This window comes from Scyliorhinus canicula, chromosome 8, assembly GCF_902713615.1.
Source record: "Scyliorhinus canicula chromosome 8, sScyCan1.1, whole genome shotgun sequence".
NCBI classification, from domain to species: Eukaryota; Metazoa; Chordata; class Chondrichthyes; order Carcharhiniformes; family Scyliorhinidae; genus Scyliorhinus; species Scyliorhinus canicula.
The window spans coordinates 47,854,251-47,877,641 of record NC_052153.1 but is presented as its reverse complement, the minus strand read 5'-3'; the positions used below and the strand labels follow the sequence as shown (position 1 = coordinate 47,877,641).

Below are 23,391 nucleotides of genomic sequence, written 5' to 3'. Positions count from 1 at the left end.
TGTAAAAACTGATTGCTGTGATCTCGTACTTTAACAGTGACTAACATTCAGTGTAGGAAGCCAGTAATCAAGGAAAGAGTTAACCAGTAAAAAGCTACAAAATGTGATCATCACAGGACTAGAAATGTGGGTAGAATTCCATTTTCGAGCATGTGGCACCAGCCTCAAGTCACAGCTTCTGTTCAATTTAAAGCTGATGAAGCATAGCTAAATTAATATTCATAAGCTCAGGCAGACTTAATTCTGGTATGTTTCTGCAGTTGGCATTTTGCCTTTTTAATTATTTCAGTTGTAGTTCACGTCGATTGGCATAAATAATGCCACATCTATAATGGTGTATTTATTTACAGATATGTCAGTAGACCTCACGTGGCACTGTTCAAAGATACTGGGCTAGATTACAGACTTTATTACCAGGGCATTAAATGTCATTTGGCACAGACTCCAGTGAGGAGAATTGCAGGCCTGCTCCTGGACCAGTGCCAACTTTCCATCCATTAAATTAAATGTAGGAAAATAAGGTGTACTCTATTACTGGTGTAGAGTCCTCTCCAACCAGTTTTATTCAATACACCCCCATTCAGGTTGTAAAAACTACTCCAGTATGCCTGTGGCGATTTTACTGTTTTCCCCCAATCTCTAATTCTTTGGGTGTCACTTTCCTCTAAGGGGTCAACTTTCATTTCTACTGCCAGGTATTATCAGCGTGGTATTGACCTTAAAATAGGGTCAATGGCCTTACCACACTGATGATGGGGCTGGCAACTAATTGAAAGGAGCAGTGGGTCTCTTTCAATATACAAATCCAGGGCCTAGACTCCTGATTGCCAGATTAGATTATAACTGGTCAGGGTGTTGTACACTCTAACTTGTTCCCTGGGCAATGAAGCAAGTGAGGCCCAATCAAGGTATGTTTGGAATTTTTCTTATGTTGGGGCAGGGGGAAAGGGAAGCAGCAGGATTAATCCTCCGCTCCAATCAAAAATGATGTGGGTTGCGGCTGCACCAGGATAACCCTCAATATAACCTTGCCATCCTCTATGATTGTAACCTCACCACCCCCACCCCTTGCCTGCACTCAGCTTGCTGACAATCCAAGGTCGGTAGGCCTTGACCCAGCAAGCTACATCAGGATTCCTTTTGGTGGGGTGGCATGACGACGCAGTGGTCAGCACAGGTGCCTCACAGCTGCAAGGATCTGGGTTCGATCCCGGCCCCGGGTCACTGTCCGTGAAGTTTGCACATTCTCTCCCTGTCTGCATGGGTCTCACCCCTACAACCCAAAGATGGATCGGCCACGTCAAATTGTCCCTTAATTGGAAAAAAAAGAATTGGCTAATTTAAATTCTATTTAAAAAAATCCTTTTGGTGCCCACAGCTCACTGCCCTAAGGTTGGAATCGGATTGTTCGTAGACCATTAATAAATATGAAACAGGATGCCGGTTCACAATCACTCATTTTACCGTACCAAAGTCAAAATTAGCCCATTCAATCTAGATAACACCGACACAGATGAAATGTTTTCAAAATCTGATCAATGATCACTCCCAAATCATTTTCACTCTCAGCCCTTCCCTTGCATACTGTTGCCTATGCCGTTATGCATTATTATATTTGCTTCTCACATCTTAACAGCTGTAGGTCAGATTTCCAAGTAACAAAGGTATATACAAAAATGTAAGATATCATCCTGGTTATTATTATTATTATTTAAATGATAAAATATTAAAACATGCCGCTGTGCAGAGAGACCTGGGTATGGTCGTGCATGAGTCGCAAAAAGTTGGTTTACAGGTGCGACAGGTAATTAAGAAGGCGAATGGAATTTTGTCCTTCATTGCTGGAGGGATGGAGTTTAAGACTAGGGAGGTTATGCTGCAACTGTATAAGATGTTAGTGAGACCACACCTGGAGTATTGTGTTCACTTTTGGTCTCCTTACCTGAGAAAGGACATACTGACGCTGGAGGGTGTGCAGAGGAGATTCACTAGGTTAATCCCAGAGCTAGATAGATAGAACAGTACAGCACAGAACAGGCCCTTCGGCCCTCAATGTTGTGCCGAGCCATGATTACCCTACTCAAACCCACGTATCCACCCTATACCCGTAACCCAACAACCCCCCCTTAACCTTATTTTTTCTAGGACACTACGGGCAATTTAGCATGGCCAATCCACCTAACCCGCACATCTTTGGACTGTGGGAGGAAACCGGAGCACCCGGAGGAAACCCACGCACACAGGGGGAGGACGTGCAGACTCCACACAGACAGTGACCCAGCCGGGAATCGAACCTGGGACCCTGGAGCTGTGAAGCATTTATGCTAACCACCATGCTACCCTACTGCCCGAGCTGAAGGGATTGGATTACGAGGAGAGGTTAAGTAGACTGGGACTGTACTCGTTGGAATTTAGAAGGATGAGGGGGGGTCTAATAGAAACATATACAATTATGAAGGGAATAGATAGGATAGATGCGGGCAGGTTGTTTCCACTGGCAAGTGAAAGCAGAACTAGGGGGCATAGCCTCAAAATAAGGGGAAATAGATTTAGGACTGAGTTTAGGAGGAACTTCTTCACCCAAAGGGTTGTGAATCTATGGAATTCCTTGCCTAGTGAAGCAGTTGAGGCTCCTTCATTGAATGTTTTTAAGATAAAGATAGATAGTTTTTTGAAGAATAAAGGGATTAAAGGTTATGGTGTTCGGGCCGGAAAGTGGAGCTGAGTCCACAAAAGATCAGCCATGATCTCATTGAATGGCGGAGCAGGCTCGAGGGGCCAGATGGCCTACTCCTGCTCCTAGTTCTTATGTTCTTATGACCCACAGTTTCAATTCTACAAGCATCCATCAATTTATAAACTTCCCTCTCCAACACTAGTTGACCTTAAATAGGATAATCCACGCTGGTGTTTCATCCTATTGAGTACAAGCAATGGCATAGGAGATAAATATATCTATATATATATATGTATATATTTATGCACACAAACACAAATGATGTAATCATACATATTGGGTGGGATTTACTGCACAACCCACTGTTGTCAAGGGGTTTCCCATTAAATGCACTCCTTGCTGCTGGGAAACTCATGGCGGGTGTGTGCTGTCGGCAGACCGGACAATCCTGCTGGTGTGAATGGCTGGAAAATTCCAGCCATTTTAACTGCACAGCATGTGGTTTAGAGGTATTCCCTTAGCTTTATTCCCCTGCACTCTCCTCTTCCTCTGTTACATTTGGTTTATCAAATATTTATCTTTCCCTTTTGAAGTTATGTATTCTGCTTCCACCACAGTTTTGTCTGTTACACTTTATATTAGCCCCGAGCATTAAAAACCCCCTAATCTCCCTTAACTAGAAGTAAAACCACCTAAATCTTCCCTTATTCTGCATCACAATCTCTCTAGTTTTTGGATAATTTGTGCCAATATGTCAAAGGATTAAGGAATTTGATAGGTTAGGTACAGAGAAATTATATCTTCTGGTGGAGAATTCAGAACATAGGAATATCATCTTAAAATTAGAGCGAGGCCATTTTGGAGTGAAATCAGAACGTGATGTTTCCCCAGAAAGAGTGGTGGAAATCTGGAACTCACTCCCCAGGGCGGTTCTATGAAGGGACTGTGAATGCTGAGTTTACTGAAATTTTCAGGACTGAAATTGCTAGACTTTTGTCAGGATCGCAGAGGATTTGGAACAAATGTGGGTTAACTGAGTTGAGATACAGGTCAGCTATAATCTAAATAAGTATAGGGATAGGTTCAAAGCAATAGCCTACTCCTTTTTATTGTCAATAGTGTTTATTAAGACCGTGTTCTTAAACTTCTTGTGAAGAATAAAGATAATTCTAATTTTAGATTAGCAAATCCGAAGCTTATAAGGGTTTGTTCCAATTTTAACAGCACCCCATGGAATTGTTGTAAAGCAATATAAATAATTCTGATTAAAAAAAGAACTACTGAATGTGTCTTTAATATCCATCTTATCAAGGGACATTTATATTGAAACCGTGGAATGGAACATTCTAACAGTTCAGTGGAGGAGGAATGTGTTATCTCTACATATTTGCTGTCAGGGTATCTGGGATAGGACATGGCGATATAGATCATTAGCATTCTTCATGTGGATTGCTTTGTGAAATGAAGTTTTTTTTTAAAATGGGAAAATAAAAACTGTTTTATCTAATGATGCAGTCCTGACAAATTAGCTTGTCCAGGAGTGATTTTTAGATCCTGCAGGAATGCACAACTCAGCTCAAGTTAGAGCTGTTAGAGCTTTTAAAGAAAATAAGGAATATATTAGGGCCCTAAGATTTTGTCCCCCGGGTTGGGCGTGGAGAGGCAGGAGATTTCCTGGCTGTAATACGATTCGGGCTGGTGATCCCGGAACATGTGTGGAGGCTGCTGGGTGCAGAGATGGCAGGATGGAAGGTCTGCCTCCATGCACCAACACTGTTTAAATAAAAGATTAAAACAAAAAATATGCCTCCAGCCCTCATCCCTCACCTCCCCACACAAAATCCGGACCCATGCCAGCTTATTTCAACTCCCTGCCCCTTTACTCACCCCCCATGTCCCCTATGCCAATCCACGCTCTCTACCCACCCCCGTGGCCCTTCATGTCAACCCATTCTCCTCTACCTACCAACTTTAGCCCTTGCTCATCAATGCCAACTCAACTAGTATCCTTGGCCCTTTCCTTGACTGCTGAACAGTTCCTTGGCAGTTCTTTGACAATTCGTCAGTTTCAGTGATTTGTGCATAACTATGCTTAATTTTTACAATCCCAAAAAGGATGGCTTGCCTCTCCACAGGTGTCCGGGACCCTATCCAAAGGGATACGATACCTCTCCAAAGGGGGTACCTTTGGCTATCCAAATGAATCCACTGCGTTCAGACCTTTTCCTACCTGGTCTAAGTTGCACACTCATACACATGCACCAACCTCAGCCTGCTCCAGTCCTGCTCTCACAAAGATGGGAAATGCAGAGTTTGGGAAATGCAAAGGACTCATTTCCAGGATTTTCGTCACAACAGAGAGCTTCCCTGTTATGATGAATGTCTGGGCCTAGGTTGTATTAGATATGGTAAGGATTTATTATATACAAGTAAAGTTACAATATAATTAAAACAGGCTAAATGAGACGAAGAAACAATGAAGTTAAAGAAGATGGGATTATAGCTCTTAATTTAAAAATTAAATGTTTTAAGTTTTGATTGTATTTGGATAGTGATAACATTGGAGCAATTACATAGGAACAGGCCAATCGAGCCTGTCCCACCATTCACTGAGAGATCATGGCTGATCTGTGACCTAACACCATTTACCTGCCTTTGGCCCATATCCCTTAATATCTTTGCTGAACAAAAATCTATCTATCTGAGATTTAAAATGAACTGATCGAGTCTCAACTGCTGTTTGTAGGGGAGAATTACAAACCTCTGTCACCTTTTGAGTGAAGAATTTCTTCTAACATTTCTCCTGAACAGTCCAGCCCTAATTGTTAGACGATGCCCCCGAGGTTTTAGAATCTCCAACCACTGGAAATAGCTTATCTTTATCTACCTTGTCTTTCCGTTAATATATTGAATCAGATCAGATCACCCCTTAACCGTCTAAATGCTAGCAAAAACAGGTCCTATTTGAGTAATATCTGTCTCGTAACTCAACCCCTGTAATCCAGGTATCATTTTTGTAAACCTTTTATTGTAAATTAAGCTTACTCTTGAATCGTAGTAGTTTTATTATAAAATATTAAGAATTGCTGCGGTGTCACTGTGTGAGTTGACGTTGAAAGAAATTGACTGATTCAGCTAGAATAAATTTCCTCTATTTTCAAAGCAATATAAAGATGAATGTCCACATTCCCCGAGAGAACAGGCTATTTTCTTCCAAAGAGCCACTACTGTCAGGAAGTCACATCCACTGGCTAGGCATATCAGGTGGTTGCATGCCTGCAGTATCCTACATATCCAGTGGACAAGGTTCCCATTCAGAAAATGAATCCTAATATTCAGAGAGGCATTCATAATAAAAAGACCAATTAAATCGCTGGGTTAGTGAAGCCAAACATTCTGTAAATATCATGAATACAATTTGACATTCATTCTAATAACATTTTTTCTACAAAGTTTCAGAACTTTAGCACCATCCAAATGTAACAAATATTTGTACATCTATAGTGCCTTTCATAACCTCAGGAGGGACCAAAATGCTTTGCAGCCAATGAAGTACTTTTGAAGTGTAGTCACTGTTGTAATGTCAAATACTCAGCAGTCAATTGAAATGAAAATCGCTTATTGTCACGAGTAGGCTTCAATGAAGTTACTGTGAAAAGCCCCTAGTCGCCACATTCCAGCGCCTGTTCGAGGAGGCTGGTACGGGAATTAAACCGTGCTGTTGGCCTGCTTGGTCTGCTTTCAAAGCCAGCGATTTAGCAGTGTGCTAAACCAGCCCCGAGCATAGCACCGGGTCCAAAAAGCGTCAATGAGAATGTGACCGCATATCTTGTTTTCGCCATGTTAGTTGAGGATTATATATTGGCCTGTACACAGGGGAGAATTCTCCTGCTTTTCTTTAGATGGTGCAATGATCTTATTACATCCCCATGAAAGAGCAGGCACCTCAGACAGTTTACTGATTCCTCAGTACTCCACTGAAATCACAGAATGCCTACCGTACAGTAGGTGGCCATTCGGCTTATTGAGTCTGCACTGACCCTTTGAATGAGCAGTCTACCCATATACACTCCCATAACCCAGAACCTAATCTACAGATCCCTGGACACTAAGGGGCAATTTATCATGGCCAATCCACCTTACCTGCACATCTTTGGACGGTAGGAGGAAACCGGAGCACCGGAAGAAACTCACGCAGACGGGGTGAACGTACAAACTCCACAGAGGCCGGAATTGAACCCAGGTCCCTGGCGCTGTGAGGCAGCATTGCGAACCACCGTGCCGCCCCTCAGCCTCAAAGATATGCTCAAGTCTCTGAAGTGGAGCTTGATCACCTTATTCTTTTGTTTCAAAGGCAACAGTGGTACCAACTTTACCACAGATGACAAGTGAGTGGACTGTAACTTCTTTCCCACTAGATGGGACAAACCTTTCCCTAGTTGCTGACCATTTTGTTCATCTCTGTGTAAATTAAGGGACACATATTTTAACATACACTAAATGATTACCTAAAAATGAATCTACTGTTTTCTCCAAGAGGAAAGGTGCATAAAAAATATATTTTAAAAACAAGAATAGTTGGTATTTTAACCATACAAATATCAAATGTGAAATATAGAAAAAGAATTGCAGGAGAACACAAGGTTGAAGGCAGGTAGATAGAATGATGGCAGAGGTGGTTTGAGGTAACAAGTTATGCGCAGGATCCTTGGCTGTAAAATTGTCTCTCCTATGAAATAAAATTATACAGTGACCAAAACTGAGCTCAATAACTTTAGGTGCAGTTGAGAAAGGCACAAATGAGGGAGGTCGTTAGTTTCCGTGGAGCTCATCCATCCAAAATAAAGTATTGTGAGAGCATAAACCAGGCTGGAGAGCCAAACCCTCAGGAGAGTGAGTGGAGCGACCCAGGGCGAGCGGGAGTGGAGCGACCCAGGGCGAGCGAGAGTGGAGCGACCCAGGGAGAGCGGGAGTGGGGCGACCCAGGGAGAGCGGGAGTGGGGCGACCCAGGGAGAGCGGGAGTGGGGCGACCCAGGCAGAGCGGGAGTGGGGCGACCCAGGGAGAGCGGGAGTGAAGCGACTCAGGGAGAGCGGGAGTGAAGCGACTCAGGGAGAGTGAGAGTGAAGCGACTCAGGGAGAGTGAGTGGAGCGACCCAGCGTGAGCGGGAGTGGAGCGACCCAGGGAGAGTGAGTGGAGTGACCCAGGGAGAGTGAGAGTGGAGTGACCCAGGGAGAGTGAGAGTGGAGTGACCCAGGGAGAGTGAGAGTGGAGTGACCCAGGGAGAGAGAGTGGGGCGGCCCAGGGAGAGTGAGAGTGGAGCGACCCAGGGAGAGCGAGAGTGGAGCGACCCAGGGTGAGCGAGAGTGGAGCGACCCAGGGAGAGTGAGTGGAGCGACCCAGCGTGAGCGGGAGTGGAGCGACCCAGGGAGAGTGAGTGGAGTGACCCAGGGAGAGTGAGAGTGGAGTGACCCAGGGAGAGTGAGAGTGGAGCAACCCAGGGAGAGAGAGTGGGGCGGCCCAGGGAGAGTGAGAGTGGGGCGACCCAGGGAGAGCGAGAGTGGGGCGACCCAGGGAGAGCGGGAGTGGAGTGACCCAGGGAGAGCGGGAGTGAGGCGAACAGGAGAGTGAGTGTGAAGCGACCCAGGGAGAGCGGGAGTGGAGTGACGCAGGGAGAGTGAGAGTGAAGCGACCCAGGGAGAGTGAGTGGGGCGACCCAGGGAGAGTGAGAGTGGAGTGACCCAGGGAGAGCGGGAGTGAAGCAACTCAGGGAGAGTGAGAGTGAAGCGACTCAGGGAGAGTGAGAGTAGAGCGACCCAGGGAGAGTGAGAGTGGAGCAACCCAGGGAGAGCGGGAGTGGAGTGACGCAGGGAGAGTGAGAGTGAAGCGACCCAGGGAGAGTGAGAGTGGAGCGAACCAGGGAGAGTGAGAGTGGAGCGAACCAGGGAGAGTGAGAGTGGAGCGACCCAGGGAGAGTGAGAGTGGAGCGACCCAGGGAGAGTGAGAGTGGAGCGACCCAGGGAGAGTGAGAGTGGAGCGACCCAGGGAGAGTGAGAGTGGAGCGACCCAGGGAGAGTGAGAGTGGAGCGACCCAGGGAGAGTGAGAGTGGAGCGACCCAGGGAGAGTGAGAGTGGAGCGACCCAGGGAGAGTGAGAGTGGAGCGACCCAGGGAGAGTGAGAGTGGAGCGACCCAGGGAGTGAGATGTCCTGACATTACTTCCTTGATAATTGATAGTCATTTGGGATTATGGCGACTTTTATTGGTTGATCTCATCCCGGCCTCATTTCGACTTTCCTGCTCGTTCCCCATAACCCTTCAGTACTAATTAAAGATCTATCTCTTCCTTAAATTTGTTTCGATGTCCACTGCACTCTGGGGTAAAGAATTTCACAGAATCGCGATCCTTTCAGTGAACTAATTCCTTTACATTTTGTTTTAAATCTGCAAACCTTTAGCCTAAAACTATAGCCCTCATTCTCGAATGTCCAACAAGGGGAAACATCTGCAGTACATCTACCCTGTCAATCCCCTTTAGCATTTTGTATCCCTCAATTAGATCGTCTCTTATTCTTCTAAATTCCAGCGAGTATAGGCCTAAACTGCTCAATCTCGCTTAAGTTCTCCATCTGGAATCAATCTAGTGAACTGTAGCACTGTAAACCTGAGAAATTCATCCAAAAATAGCCTCCTGTGTCCGTATTTGCACCATTCACCCATCTGTGCTCACTGACCTACTGGCATCCAGTCAAGCAACACCTCAGTTTTAAAATTCTCACCCTCCTTTTCAAGTCCCAATGTGCCTCTCCCCTCCCCATTTCTGTAATCTTCTCCAGCCGTACAGCTCTGCGAACAAAGCTGGACTCATCTAATTCTGGTCTCTTGGGCATTCACAAGAGGCAGACTCTGCACAGACAGTGACCCAAGCTGTGAATCAAACCCGGGTCCCTGGTGCGGTGAAGGAACAGTGCAAGCCACTGTGCTATCGTGCTGCCACTTGGGGCCATTTATGTTAAAGGAACTATACAGCTACAAATTGTTGTTGCAGGAAAGGAGAGAAAAGGATTTGGGGCAGTGCTGACACATAATATACTGCCTTCCCCCATGGCGAATTTGGTTGTGCAAGAGTGCATTTAATCAGGTGGGAGCTGGCAAGTGGAACCCTGCCGCCTTCTCACCACTGCTCTGATTAAGACAGCAGCAAGAAGGCCCATGGACAGTCTTTCCACCCCGTTAACAATTGAGCCATGAAATGGGTAATGAATGCCCATTCATTGTGCCATCATTGGTATTCGGCTAGCAGCGGGCAGGGGCTTGTCGTGCAGGCAGCCCAAAAGGCTAATCCTGTCGAGGTTGCTTGTGGGCTTCGGTGAAAGGTCTTTTGCCTGACTGAGGGACCCAGCACATGAGGAGGGGGGGGGGGGGGGGGGGGGGGGGGGTGGATGCTGAGAGCCACTCAGCTGCCCTCGTTACCAAACCCCTTCCCCTGTGAGCCCCACCCTTTGAACAAAGAAAAGTACAGCACAGGAACAGGCCCTTCGGCCCTCCAAGCCCGTGCCGACCATGCTGCCAGACTAAACTAAAATCTTATGCACTTCCTGGGTCCGTATCCCTCTATTCCCATCCTATTCATGTATTTGTCAAGATGCCCCTTAAATGTCACTATCGTCCCTGTTTCCACCACCTCCTCCGGCAGCGAGTTCCAGACACCCACTACCCTGTGTAAAAAACGTGCCTCATACATCTCTTCTAAACCTTGCCCCTTAAACCTATGCCCCCTAATAATTGACCCCTCTACCCTGGGGAAAAGCCTCTGAGTATCCACTCTGTCTATACTTCTCAGACTTTTGTAGACCTCTATCAGGTCGCCCCTCAACCTGAGTTGTTCCAGTGAGAACAAACCGCTTTCATTTAACCGCTCCTCATAGCTAATGCCCTCCATACCAGGCAACATCCTGGTAAATCTCTTCAGCACCCTCTCTAAAGCCTCCACATCCTCCAGTAGTGTGGCGACCAGAATTGAACACTATACTTCAAGTGTGGCCTAACTAAGGTTCTATACAGCTGCAACATACCGTGCCAATTTTTATACTCAATGCCCCAGCCAATGAAGGCAAGCATGCTATATGGCTTCTTGACAACCTTCTTCACCTGTGTTGCCCCTTTCAGTGAGCTGTGGACCTGCACACCTCGATCTCTCTGACTTTCAATATTCTTGAGGGTTCTACCATTCACTGTATATTCCCTACCTGCATTAGACCTTCCAAAATGCATTACCTCACATTTGTCCGGATTAAACTCCATATGCCATCTCTCTGCCTAAGTCTCCAAACAATCTAAATCCTGCTGTATCCTCTGACAGTCCTCATCGCTATCCGCAATTCCACCAACCTTTGTGTCGTCTGCAAACTTACTAATCAGACCAGTTACATTTTCCTCCAAATCATTTATGTATACTATGAACAGCAAATATCCCAGCACTGATCCCTGCAGAACACCACTAGTCATAGCCCTCCAATTAGAAAAGCACCCTTTGTTTGCTACTCTCTGCCTTCTGTGACCTAGTCAGTTCTATATCCATCTTGCCAGCTCAACCGATCCCGTGTGGCTTCACCTTTTGTACCAGTCTTCTATGAGGGACCTTGTCAAAGGCAAGGTTGATCCCATCCCACTGTCACCCTCCCGTGTCTGGGTCCAGTCCATCAGCGACCATCATGGGCCTTGAATGGGTGACTAGCAGAAATTACTGCCACAGGCAGCACGGTGGCGTAGTGGTAGCACTGCAGTCTCACGGCGCCGAGGTCCCAGGTTCGATCCCGGCTCTGGGTCATTGTCTGTGTGTGGTTTGTACGTTCTCCCTGTGTTTGCCCCCACAACCCAAAGATGTGCAAGGCAGGGCAAGGTAGATGGATTGAACAAGCCCCTTAATTGAAAAAAATGAATAAATTGTGTACTCTAAATTTATATAAAAAATGAAATTACTGCCTCCATAGTTGTGCTGCTCAGCAAAAGAAGGGCTACTCTCCTCTGATTGGCTAGCAGCTCTTGGAAGGTGATACTTCTGCCCCCGGGTCCTTTATCCCACTGCTGCCCTGTTGAGTGCTGAAGTGGCACTTAATTCAGCAGCCATTTCCAAAAAGAGGTGATGTGCAGCTCCGGCGGGACCCCCTCTACCTCCATTGGATTGAGACGACCACCTATGTTCAGGGAATAAGCTTCAGCACACTGACTGGTGTGGCAATAAACCCTGGCAGCATGTCAGAAATATCACCAGGGAGATACTACATAAAATTGGAAGGTTTGCAGAAATACTAGAGGACTTCAGATGATCTCCAGAAGTCACAATGAAAGAGTCAATTCTGTCCAAAAGTAATACATTAGGGTGTATAAGTAATGGCCATTTTTTTATTACTTTGTTTCACAAAATATTGAAGCAAAATTATGATCCGCATTCTTCTGTAGTAGTCAGAACCAAATCCTCCAACCTAAAGGCATTTTGATAAAAATAGAATATTTGTCCAGCTGGCTATGTGTAAATTAAATTAAATAGTCACCAGCCTTTTAATTTTAAAATGACAGCAATATCATTAGTTGTCTGGAACAGCATTACATTTCCCTTTGATCTGAGCTTAATTTAGATACTTCACGCCAAATTCCTTTAACTGGTCCAAAGTAAATGTTATTGTTACTGCTTAATTTAAGTATTTTTCTCCAAATCAAAGGTGTAATAATGGGTACCTGCAGGGTCCTAACGACACTTGCCTTTTTATGGGGTATGTGGAACATTTATTGTTTCAGGTCTAGACGGGTCCCCTTCCACAACTACTTTACCGATCCATGATGACTATTTTGGTGCTGCTTCATGCTCTCGTCCGGACCCGTAAAAATTCATCAACTTTGCTTCCAGTTTCCACCCCTCCATCACTTTCACCTGGTCCATCTCAGACACGTCCCTTCCCTTCCTTGACCTTTCTGTCTCCAATTCCGGCAATAGATAAAAGCTTTGACAAAGGGTCATCTGGACTCGAAACGTTAGCTCCCCCCTCTCCCCACAGACACCGCCAGACCCGCTGAGACTTTCCGGCACCTCCTCCCTGGCTCCAGATTCCAGCATCCACAGTAATTTGCTTTTATTTTAATTTAAGCATTCTTTTGTAGGCTGTGACCAAGTTCTTTGCGAATTGAAGTTGTGTAACTTCACCAAATTATACTGTTGCTGGTATGGGTGAAGGAACTTTGGGCAGCATGGTAGCACGTGATTAGCACTGTTGCTTCACAGCGCAAGGGACCCAGGTTCGATTCCCGGATTGGGTCAATGTCTGTGCAGAGTCTGCACATTCTCCCCGTGTCTGCGTGGGTTTCCTCCGGGTGCTCTGGTTTCCTCCACAAGTCTTAAAGACATGCTTGTTAGGTGAATTGGACATTCTGAACTCGCCCTCAGTATACCCAAACAGGCGCCGGAGTGTGGCGACTAGAGGATTTTCACAGTAACTTCATTGCAGTGTTAATGTAAGCCTACTTGTGATACTAAAAGATTATTCTAATATTATTATTGTCGTCATCAATAGGTTAATGGTCGTACTCTCGCTGCCGAGCCAGAAGATTATGACTTCAGGGCTGATGCTCTGCCATCTTTTGAATGAAATATTAAACTCCTCAGGTAGACCTAAAAGATCCCATGGGACTATTTTTTTTTTTTTTTTTAAATTTAGATTACCCAATTATTTTTTCCAATTAAGAGGCAATTTAGCGTGGCCAATCCACCTACTCTGCACATCTTTGGGTTGTGGGGGTGAAACCCACGCAGACACGGGGAGAATGTGCAAACTCCACACGGACAGTGAACCAGAGCCGGGATCGAACCTGGGACCTCAGCGCCGTGAGGCGGTTGTGCTAACCACTAGGCCACCGTGCTGCCCTCCATGGGACTATTTTGAGGCAACATAAGGGAATTATCCTCATCTGGCCAGTGTTTATTCCTCAATCAGCATCACTAAAGAGTGATTAACTGGTCATTATCGAACTGCTGTTTGTGGGAGCTTGCTGTGCAGAAATTCACTGCAGCCTACTCGATATTACTACAATGACTACATTTCAAAGAAATTCACTTCAAAGAATTTAATTGACTGTAAGGCACTATGGGACATCTTAAGGTCATGCAAGGTGATAATAAATGCACGTCTCTTTCCTTTCTGTCCATCAATGGCAATCTTCATTTCGTGACCTTGTTCATGATTTCATCTTCAAAGTGAAATATGGTTTATAAACGTGAATCTTTTGGTTGAAGTTCTAGAAATATATTTGAGAAGGGCAGTTCTCTTTCGAGATTTTTGTAAGCTTTAAAATGTGCTTTGCATTGAAGAAACTGAGTACAGTTTCTTGGAACATGTTTTGAAATGTCTCTTTTATAGTATTGGCCTCAATATGTGGCGGGATTCTCCGGCCTCCCAGTCACGTGTTTATAGATCATAGAACAGTACAGCACAGAACAGGCCCTTCGGCCCTCGATGTTGTGCCGAGCAATGATCACCCTACTTAAACCCACGTAACCCCTATCCCAACAATCCCCCCATTAACCTTACACTACGGGCAATTTAGAACGGCCAATCCACCTAACCCGCACATCTTTGGACTGTGGGAGGAAACCGGAGCACCCGGAGGAAACCCACGCACACACAGGGAGGACATGCAGACTCCACACAGACAGTGACCCAGCCGGGAATCGAACCTGGGACCCTGGAGCTGTGAAGCATTGATGCTAACCACCATGCTACCGTGAGGCCCCTGAGTGTTTCTCGGCGGTGCGCCGTTCGCTAGCGGCAGGATTCTCTGCTTCCTCCGCTGTCACTGAAGCCACCCACGCCGCCAGGAAACCCATGGGTAGGGCTGTCCTCCTGGCAGGGCCAGGGAGTCCAGCTGCTCGCGAACAGCCGGAGAATACCTGCCACTATTGTTTCAGTAGATATGTAGTATGATCCCAAACTTTACGTCCCTCTGACTTTATCCCAGCCATTTGCAATTATAGTCTATCCATTGTCCCAGTTGTCCTACTTCTGACCTCACCCAAACTCTGGCTTCTAATTCTTGGCCGCTCTACTTTTCCTTCCTCGCCTTGTGACCCATTGCCTTAGCTGTCCTGGTCTGCCAATTCCTGATGAGTTAACAAAAGCAAAATACTGCAGATGCTGAAAACCTTAAGTTAAAACAGAAAATGCTGGAAATACTCAGATCTGGTAGCATCTGTGAAGAGAGGAACAGAATTAGGTCCAGGTTCTTTCTCCAGGACAATCTCTCTCCCCACAGAAGTTGCCAGATCTGCTGAGTATATCCAGTATTTTCTGTTTTTATTCCCACATGACCTAATCTCGCCCAACACATTGGACAATTTAAATTTTAAGGGATGCATTAATATCCTCATTACCATTTTCAAATTTGAGGCCTGGAACCAACACAGAGAAAGGCATCTAGATAAAGAGCCAAGAAAAGTAACAGTAAAATGTCTCAGGAAAGGAACCGAAGGGAGGCAATGGAAGACAGAGATCAGGGAAGAAAGGAACCGAAGGGAGGCAATGGAGGGAAGAGATCAGGGCCAGGATTCTCCCCCAACCGGCGGGCGGGCCGTACTGCCACCATAGAGTGGCGTGAACCACTCCGGCGTCGGGCCGCCCGGAAGTTGTGGAACTCTCCATACTTCTGGGGGATAGATCGGCGCTGGAGTTGTTGGCGCTGCGCCAACCGGAGCCGAAGGGCCTCCGCCAGCCAGCGTGATTTGGCACATCCGCGGGTATGGACCTGGTCTAATCCACGCCAGCAAGACTGGCCAAAAATGGGCGGTCGCTCGACCCATCGGGGTGTGGAGAATCGGTGGGTGTGGGGGGGGGGGGGGGGGGGGGGAGGAACGCCACTACAAACAGCCCCGGACCAGCGCAACGTGATCCCCGCCCCCACCAAAAAACTGGCGGCGGAGAATTCGGCAGCCAGCGTCGGAGTGGGATTCACGCCTGCCCCCCCCATATATCGAGAGGGCTAGACTACAAGACCAGGGATGTACTTCTGAGATTTTATACGGCTCTGGTCAGACCCCATTTGGAGTATTATGAGCAGTTTTGGGCCTCAGATCTAAAGAAGGATGTTGTGGTCTTGGAAAGGGTCCAGAGGAGGTTCACAAGAATGATCCCTGGAATGAAGTACTTATCTTATGAGGAATGGTTAAGGACACTGGGTCTGTACTCATTGGAGTTTGGAAAGATGAGGGGGAATCTTATTGAAACTTACAGGTTTGGATAGAGTGGACGTGGCGAGGATGTTTCCACTTGTAGGAAAAACTAGAACCAAAGGACACAATCTCAGCTTGAAGGGACAACTCTTTAAAACAGAGATGAGGAGGAATTTCTTCAGCCAGAGGGTGGTGAATCTGTGGAACCCTTTGCCGAAGAAGGCTGTGGAGGCCAAATCATTGAGTGTCTTTAAGACAGAAATAGACAGGTTCTTATTAATAAGGGGATCCAGGATTATGGGGAGAAGGCAGGAGAATGGGGATGAGAAAAATACCAGCCATGATTGAATGGCGGAGCAGACTCGATGGGCCGAGTGGCCTAATTCTGATCCTATGTCTGATGGTCTTATTGACTTCCGTTATGCAAGCAAACAGGCATCAGCCTTACCCACAGGCAGTATTTTGATGAATAGCCTAACATCTCTTTTTTGGGTAAGTCTCTTGAAGGGGCAGGTCTAGGTATTGCAGTATGAATAATGAAGCACTCTCACACAACAGAACTGAGATGGCAGCCTGGATTGTGTACCTGTACCTCAAATGGACATGAATCCACATCCCGCTGACTCAACCACAATAGTGCCAAAACTGAAGAAACTTATAAGAAACCCTTAGAAGTAACAAGACTCAGTAACAGATGATGGGTCTATGCAATGCAAGAAGGTTCATATGTGTTCGACCCTCACTGCTGTTTCATGTAATTTGAATACCTTCAATATCACGTTGTTCAGATCAATACCAATGCAGTTTCTAGATCCATTTCCAAAACAGCATAAAAGTTTTTCTTGACCAGCATTTCTGCAAAAGAAGATTATAAATATTTAGATTTCTCAATTTTTCTACAATTTAACTCACATTCTCAGCATAAAGTTGCCAACCCTTTATAGATTATCTGGGGTCTCCAGGAATTCAAAGTTAATCTCAACCAGGAGAAGAATCATTGGGGCATTAAAAAAATTGGAAATGGTGAAAAAAGATTTAACAGTCAAGAATTGTTCCAAGTTTGATTGTTTCCCAATTGATAGGGGAAGGTGTTGCATCATGAAGATGGACATGCCCAGTGACCAGCGACAGGAGCATTGAGGTGGGGCATATGGAAGCAGGTGATGTAGAAACTTCCCAGAATACATCCAATCAGAATTTGCAACTTTATTTCAGCATCATATACAGCAGAATCCATTCTGAACAGATTACACATTATAACTCGCTGGGAGCACATGGTGGTAACTTGGACAGTGATAGTATTGAGATCTGCCATTTAAAATTCCAGTGAATTTTGATCTCCATATCCAAAAACCCAACTTGTGCAGGGAAAACTTTTTGCCAGGAAAACTTTTTTGCCAGGAGCTCAAAGTAGTAAAGTTTACTCTATAACACCTGCCTTTTTGAAGTAAAAGTAATGTGCAGTTAAATAACACCCATCATGTTATGAGGAGGTTCCAAGGTGCTTTACAGAGTTAATTACTGTAATGCAGTCACTATATTCTGAAAATCCTCACAGTTTTAATTCCTAATCTGAGAGACAGCATCTCAACAGTAGTTCTCCCTCAGTACTGCACTGACCTGCCAGGTCTAAATTGTGTGCTCATGTCTCAATTTAGTGGAATGTAGAACCAACAACCTTCTGAATCAGAGATGTGGATATTTCTATCCATTCACTGTTTCATACAAATTATCAGTGTTAAATAAATCTGGATGATGAAGAGCAAAAGTACTTTGCAGTCAACAAAGTAATCTTTTTTAGGTGTAGCCACTGTAATGTAGTCACTGTATTCTGAAAATGATAATGATAGTCATCATGCACGTGGCAAGTTCCCACAGCAGCAATGACAATAGGACTGTTTTTAAGGTAGGTGGTTGAGGAACAAATGTTAATCATGATACCAGAGAGACTCCCCTGCTGCTCTCTGAACAGTGCCATGGGCTCTTCTACATCCAGCTGGGAAGGCAGACACAACTTTGGTTTAATGCCTCATCTGAAAGGCAATTGCAAGATAGTGACATCATTATTCCAGGCCAGAATGAAAATTGTGTATTTTCCCCCACCAACCATGCTTGGAGCCCCTAATATAGTGACTAGGGTTGATTTTTACACGTCAGAGATTGCTGGAGAAATCACTTCTATTATAAGCCGTGTGATGAAAATGTTTTTTGACCTCAGGGCATTAAAGCTTACTGGCATACTGTCAACTTTAATCCAGGCAGGAAGATAGCATGGGACAACTAAGTCTTTGGTGTTATGCTGCAACGACACAATCATTGAGTTCTTCAAACTGTCTCCCACTCATCTCAACAATTAGTCTGATGAAGTATATTTGATCACAGCAACACACAAGATGCAGACCACACTGCAAGATGCAGAGAACACAAGGAGCCTGATTTCTGTATTTCCGACTAATAGGTGCTAATTGTATCCTGCTGTCTGGAATCTCACATTAATTTACAGGAAGGAAGAGGATGATTAGCCAATGGCTTACTCCAGCACTGCTTGATTGGGCTTTCAAACTGTCCTGTTTACTTCTCTTAGAAAGTCTAATGATAGATGATGGGGCGGCTACTGTTTTATACAGCTTAGATGACATGATCAATCATTCATATCACTTTCAGCAATTGCTGCTTCCACCTGGCACTCACTTGCTGTGATTACAAGTGATTGAACAACTTTCCTCTATGCTGTGACAAATTTCAGATGGCTGAAACTTTCCTCTATGCTGTGACAGATTTCAGATGGCTGAAACTTTCCTCTATGCTGTGACAGATTTCAGATGGCTGAAACGGGGTAATGAGTAAAATTGATGATTGAATGTAAATTTTGTTTGCATTTTTGGCACCAATTCATGAGGTAAACCAAAAATAAAATCAGGCAATAACTCATAGCTCTGAACTTCCAAACTGAACAGCAGTTATCAGTATTTCCCAATAAACCAGGAGAGAGCAAATAGTAAAGTGCAAAATGAGGTGAGCTCACATTGTAGAGCAGGAAATAGCAGGAAATCAAAGCCACAATACACAAACTAAAGAGGCATAAATCTTTCACAGAACAGTGGGACACTGACTTTGCCAATACATGGACAACTCCTCTAGGAAAGGGATGCAGGGACATGGCTGAAAGACATAGGATGGGATTTTCCCAGCGTGTTGGGCCGGGTGCACACCGACCAGGAGAGGCCCAAAATGGATTTTGCGCCAAACAGCGAGCCGGGCGAGGTGCACCCCGCCCACTGCGCCTGATGCGATCTGGATCATGCCCTAGCTGGACATCATCCAGATCATCACATTTGAATGATTCATTAGGGTCGTTGAGATATACACAGCCTGTTTGAGACCGCATTCTCCCAGCTCCCAGTAGTCACTGGTTGCACTGGCGAGGCCTCACGTGGGTGCGGATTAGTATGGTCTCCACAAAGGGGCTTGGGCGCCATTGGAGCTCCTGGATGGTCAGGAACAGGGCAGGGCAGTGCCCCACCAGCCTGGAAGTGCCCCTGGCATCCTGGTAGTGCCAACCTGGCACTGAGGGGGGGCAGGTTGAAGCTGCCGTGCCAGGTTAGCACTTCCAATAGGCAGGGCCTGAGGGTGTCCATGCACATTAAAGGCGGGTGGAGGCGGTAGGAAGGATGGAGGGGGCCCGATGTGACGCTGTAGTGGGAAATGTTCACTTGGGGGATGGGGAACCACCATGTGCTGATGACCATGAGGATGGATGGGTGTGGGGACTATTCAGCCTCATGCCTGGGTGACGGTGGGAGTCACGCGGACCTTGTGATGGGGGAAGGGAGGTTGTCCACGTGTGTGTGGGATCGTGATGTCTGGGGGGGGGGGGGGGGGGGGGGGGGAAGAGGAGAGACCCCTCAACCTCACATTGAGATTAGGGCATCCTTTAAAAACGGTGCCCCGATCTCTGAGGCGCCAGTTTTGCTGACAACTTTGGTCCAAAGAGTGGGATTTTCCAGTGAGAAATTCCCCAAGCTCGTAAAAAAAGATTAAGTGAGCAATTCTCTGGAAAGATTTCTAAGTGTTGTACCGAGCGTGAATTACCACGAGCTTCCCGGCGCTCGGCCCAGCAAGGCTGGCAACGCTAATTGGTCCACTTAACGAGGCCGCACTGATTCTCGCCGCAAATGAAGGCTCGCAGCCGATTCGCTTTCACCGCGCTTGTCAGCCCCTCACTAACAAGGTCAAGCAGCACATAAGCTGCACTTGCTCAGCCAACCCCACCCAGCTCGCAACAATGGCGCCGAAGAGACCAGCCCCAAGATTCAGAGACGCTGACCTGGGGAGGCTGCTAGTCGTTGTGGAGGGATGTCTGAATTCTCCCTCTGTGTACCCGAACAGGCGCCGGAAGGTGGCGACTAGGGGCTTTTCACAGTAACTTAATTGCAGTGTTAACGTAAGCCTACTTGTGGCAATAAAGATTATTATGTCCTGTCCTCCGAGGGTCCAGGGGAGGTTAGCCATAGGCAGCCAGTGCTGCCTGGGAAGCGGTGGCGGCAGCAGTGAGCTCAGGGAGTGTGACCAGGAGGACTGTCCTCCAGTGCAGGAAGAAGGGCAATGACATACACCAGGCAGGACAAGTGAGTACTGTAGCCATCTAAGATGGACACTGGGCTACAAAATGGAGAACCGCAAGGAACACAGGGAAAAACAGTTATAGTGAGGACACACAGCTTGCAAAAGACTATTTTGCATTTTTCACGTACAGAAACCAGTTTCCAAAGAGTTGCAGAGTTTCAGCCAAAGATGCAAATGGGAAACAGATCTGCATATTAATGAGGTGATCCTGGCCCAGGCCCAGGTACAATAGAAACATTTAAGTATCAATGGATACTTTTCCATAGACGCCCAGACAGAATGGCGCCAAAGCAACCAAAACAAAGCCGTAGGGACCGCCCCAAACATCGAGAAATGACCCTAGGATTGGGGAGTTTGAAAGATATCGATTTGGAAAGACCCAATAGATGAGGGAACCACCCCAAGGGGGCCTGAACCTCCTGGGACCTATAAAAAGAAGGTCAAGCACATGACTCGGTCTGTTGATTCCAGACTCCGGCCCAGACCTGTTGCATCGCATCCTGACTCCAGTTTCATCACCGGCTGTTGAGCATCAGCCATCGAACTGTAAGTGCCAACACAATGATCGCTACGTGATCCAGACCTTGCTAGCCCTTGACAACTTTGCCAATCAGAAAGTTACAGACCAAGAACGGGACGAAGGCCTTGCTCCCTGACCTTGCCTGTTCCTGTCTAGATAAGTATTTCGTTGTTTAGTATTAGAAGTAAGTTAGTCTCTTTAGCGTATGCATGTGTATTTATTATATTTGTTATAATAAACACCAATCGTTTGGACTTACTAATCGGTGTATGGATTTATTACTTTGAACCTGACCTTGATATACTTGTGACGGTGTCTCAATACGGCACCTGGCGACTCCAGTAAAACGAGCAACAGTACGCAGCAACATACCCCCCTCCCCTGAGACCTCTCCCCCACCACAGGAGTGTCTACCCCCTTCAACCCTCCCAATCCTTCCTCCCCCCCTCCCCCTTTAACACCCTCTCCCACCACTCAGGAAACGCTCTCCCACAACCGTCGGGAGAGGACCCAGACTGCCGGTGGCGTGCCCTGGAGATGACCGGTGTGACCGAGGACACAGTGGTCACCCACGTGGAGGCTGGAAGACGCCGCAGAGATGAAGAACCACCGGGCTCCATCCAGAAGTCCTGTCAAACCTTAGTTGTATTGCCATACTGACTTGCCCCATCCCTTCCAATAACCACATACCCATCGTCCTACAGGTCCTCCAGCCGATGGCTCATCCCGGGCGGCACCCTCTCCAGCTTCTCGGGCGAACTCCTCAGAGGAGAGCTCCGTGGATGCCACTCTAATAGTCACGGCACAGCTGTCATCCCCACCCTCCAACAGTGCAGATACACACACCTCGGTGGGAAATGTTAGTTGTCAAACCTCTGGGGCACAATCTGGTGACCACCACACTGCTGCTGATGTGCGTCAGATGGAGGCAGGAACCCCCAGGCGAGACAGCATTCGGAGATCTGCTGGATCCCAGGACCCAGCTGGATCCCAGCCTTATGCTGAGCCTGTGGAACAGGGTTACCTGGAGCTGATGGAAACATTAGTGAGCGTCCGGGACATTCAGAGGCGGATGTCAGCGACACTCCAGCAGGTCCATAGCAGCTTGGAGGAGTCCCAGAGGCTTCGGGTGCAGGAGATGTTGCCAGCAATGCATGGCACTGAGGCCATCACTGCTAGGGTGGTGGCCACAGTGGAGAGCCTGGCACACGGCATCGGTACCATGAGCGAAGGTATCCAAGGCATTACGCAGTCCGTGATGGCTGAGTGTATTGACAGAAACATAGAATTTACAGTGCAGAAGGAGGCCATTCAGCCCATCGAGTCAGCATCGGCCTTTGAAAGAGCATCCTACTTAAGCTCACACCTCCACCCTATCCCCGTAACCCAGTCACCCCATCTAACTTTTGGACACTAAGGGGCTATTTAGCGTAGCCAATCCACCTAACTATGTCCGCCTCGCTGGGGGATTTCACCCAGTACCAGGCTGACCTTGATTAGGTTGGTAAGGGGTGAAGGAATGTCGCTTTCTTCCGCAATGTGGGCTGACCTCCAAACCCTTGGCCCATCTCTCCAGGCAGCTCCTCTTCCTCGTGGCACCCACCCATCCTCCGGAGCCATGTTCCATCCCCTGGGTGTTCGGATGTTGGCTGCTGCATGTGCAGTGCTGCCTCCCACAGTGTCCATGCATCAAGGTGTGATTGGGACGCTAGGCAATGACTCCCACATGCTACATGGCAAACCCACCCAGAGGGATCTACTTGGATCATGTCACGTGTGCACTTAACCACGATTGCCAATATCCTTCAGCCGCATAGCCAGAGGCTTCGACAGTCAATAGGGTTATGGGTGGTTGGTGGGGCAGACAGACAGAGATAAGGGTTGCCCCCAGAAGGGGTAAACACGATCCAGGGGTTGGCACGGTGATGTTGTGAGCAGCTGCCCCCCCAGTGCCTCCACCCCCCCCCCCCACCTTCCCATGGCAGCCCATCCCTGAGGAAGGACCCCCTCCTCCATGGCTACTCCCCTCCTTGGCTCCCCACAGAAGTCCTTCCGCCAGGCTCATGTTTTGCAAAAGGAGTAATAATCGGCGCCAGCGCGACCACATTCTGCGGAGGCCGCTGAATGACGGGAGGCAGCTGGATATGGGGTGGCACTCGTTAATTGGATGGAAATGGAGCCTAAGTGGTGATAATTGGTTTCTCGCCGCCTTACGATAAGATCCTGATTTCGCCTACGGGAGTGGCTCCTGGCGCGGCTCTCGTTTTTCGGCCTCTCCTGCTATTCAGCAGCCTTGTTTCGCTTGAACGAGAGTGTAATGAGGCCGGAGAATTGCGCCCTAAGTGTGGGTGAA

The 23,391-nt window shown here is 47.0% G+C and overlaps 1 protein-coding gene across 11 annotated transcripts in view; it reads right to left on the bottom strand.

Moving 5' to 3' along the window:
* Positions 1 to 23,391, bottom strand: part of LOC119970222 (beta-amyrin 11-oxidase-like) — a 161,898-nt gene that overhangs the window by 4,633 nt on the left and 133,874 nt on the right. For all 11 annotated transcript variants that reach the window (XM_038804484.1, XM_038804486.1, XM_038804483.1 and 8 more), the window contains one exon: positions 16,660 to 16,747. In XM_038804484.1, the coding sequence (XP_038660412.1) occupies positions 16,660 to 16,747 (88 nt within the window). The remainder of the gene's footprint in view (positions 1 to 16,659; positions 16,748 to 23,391) is intronic.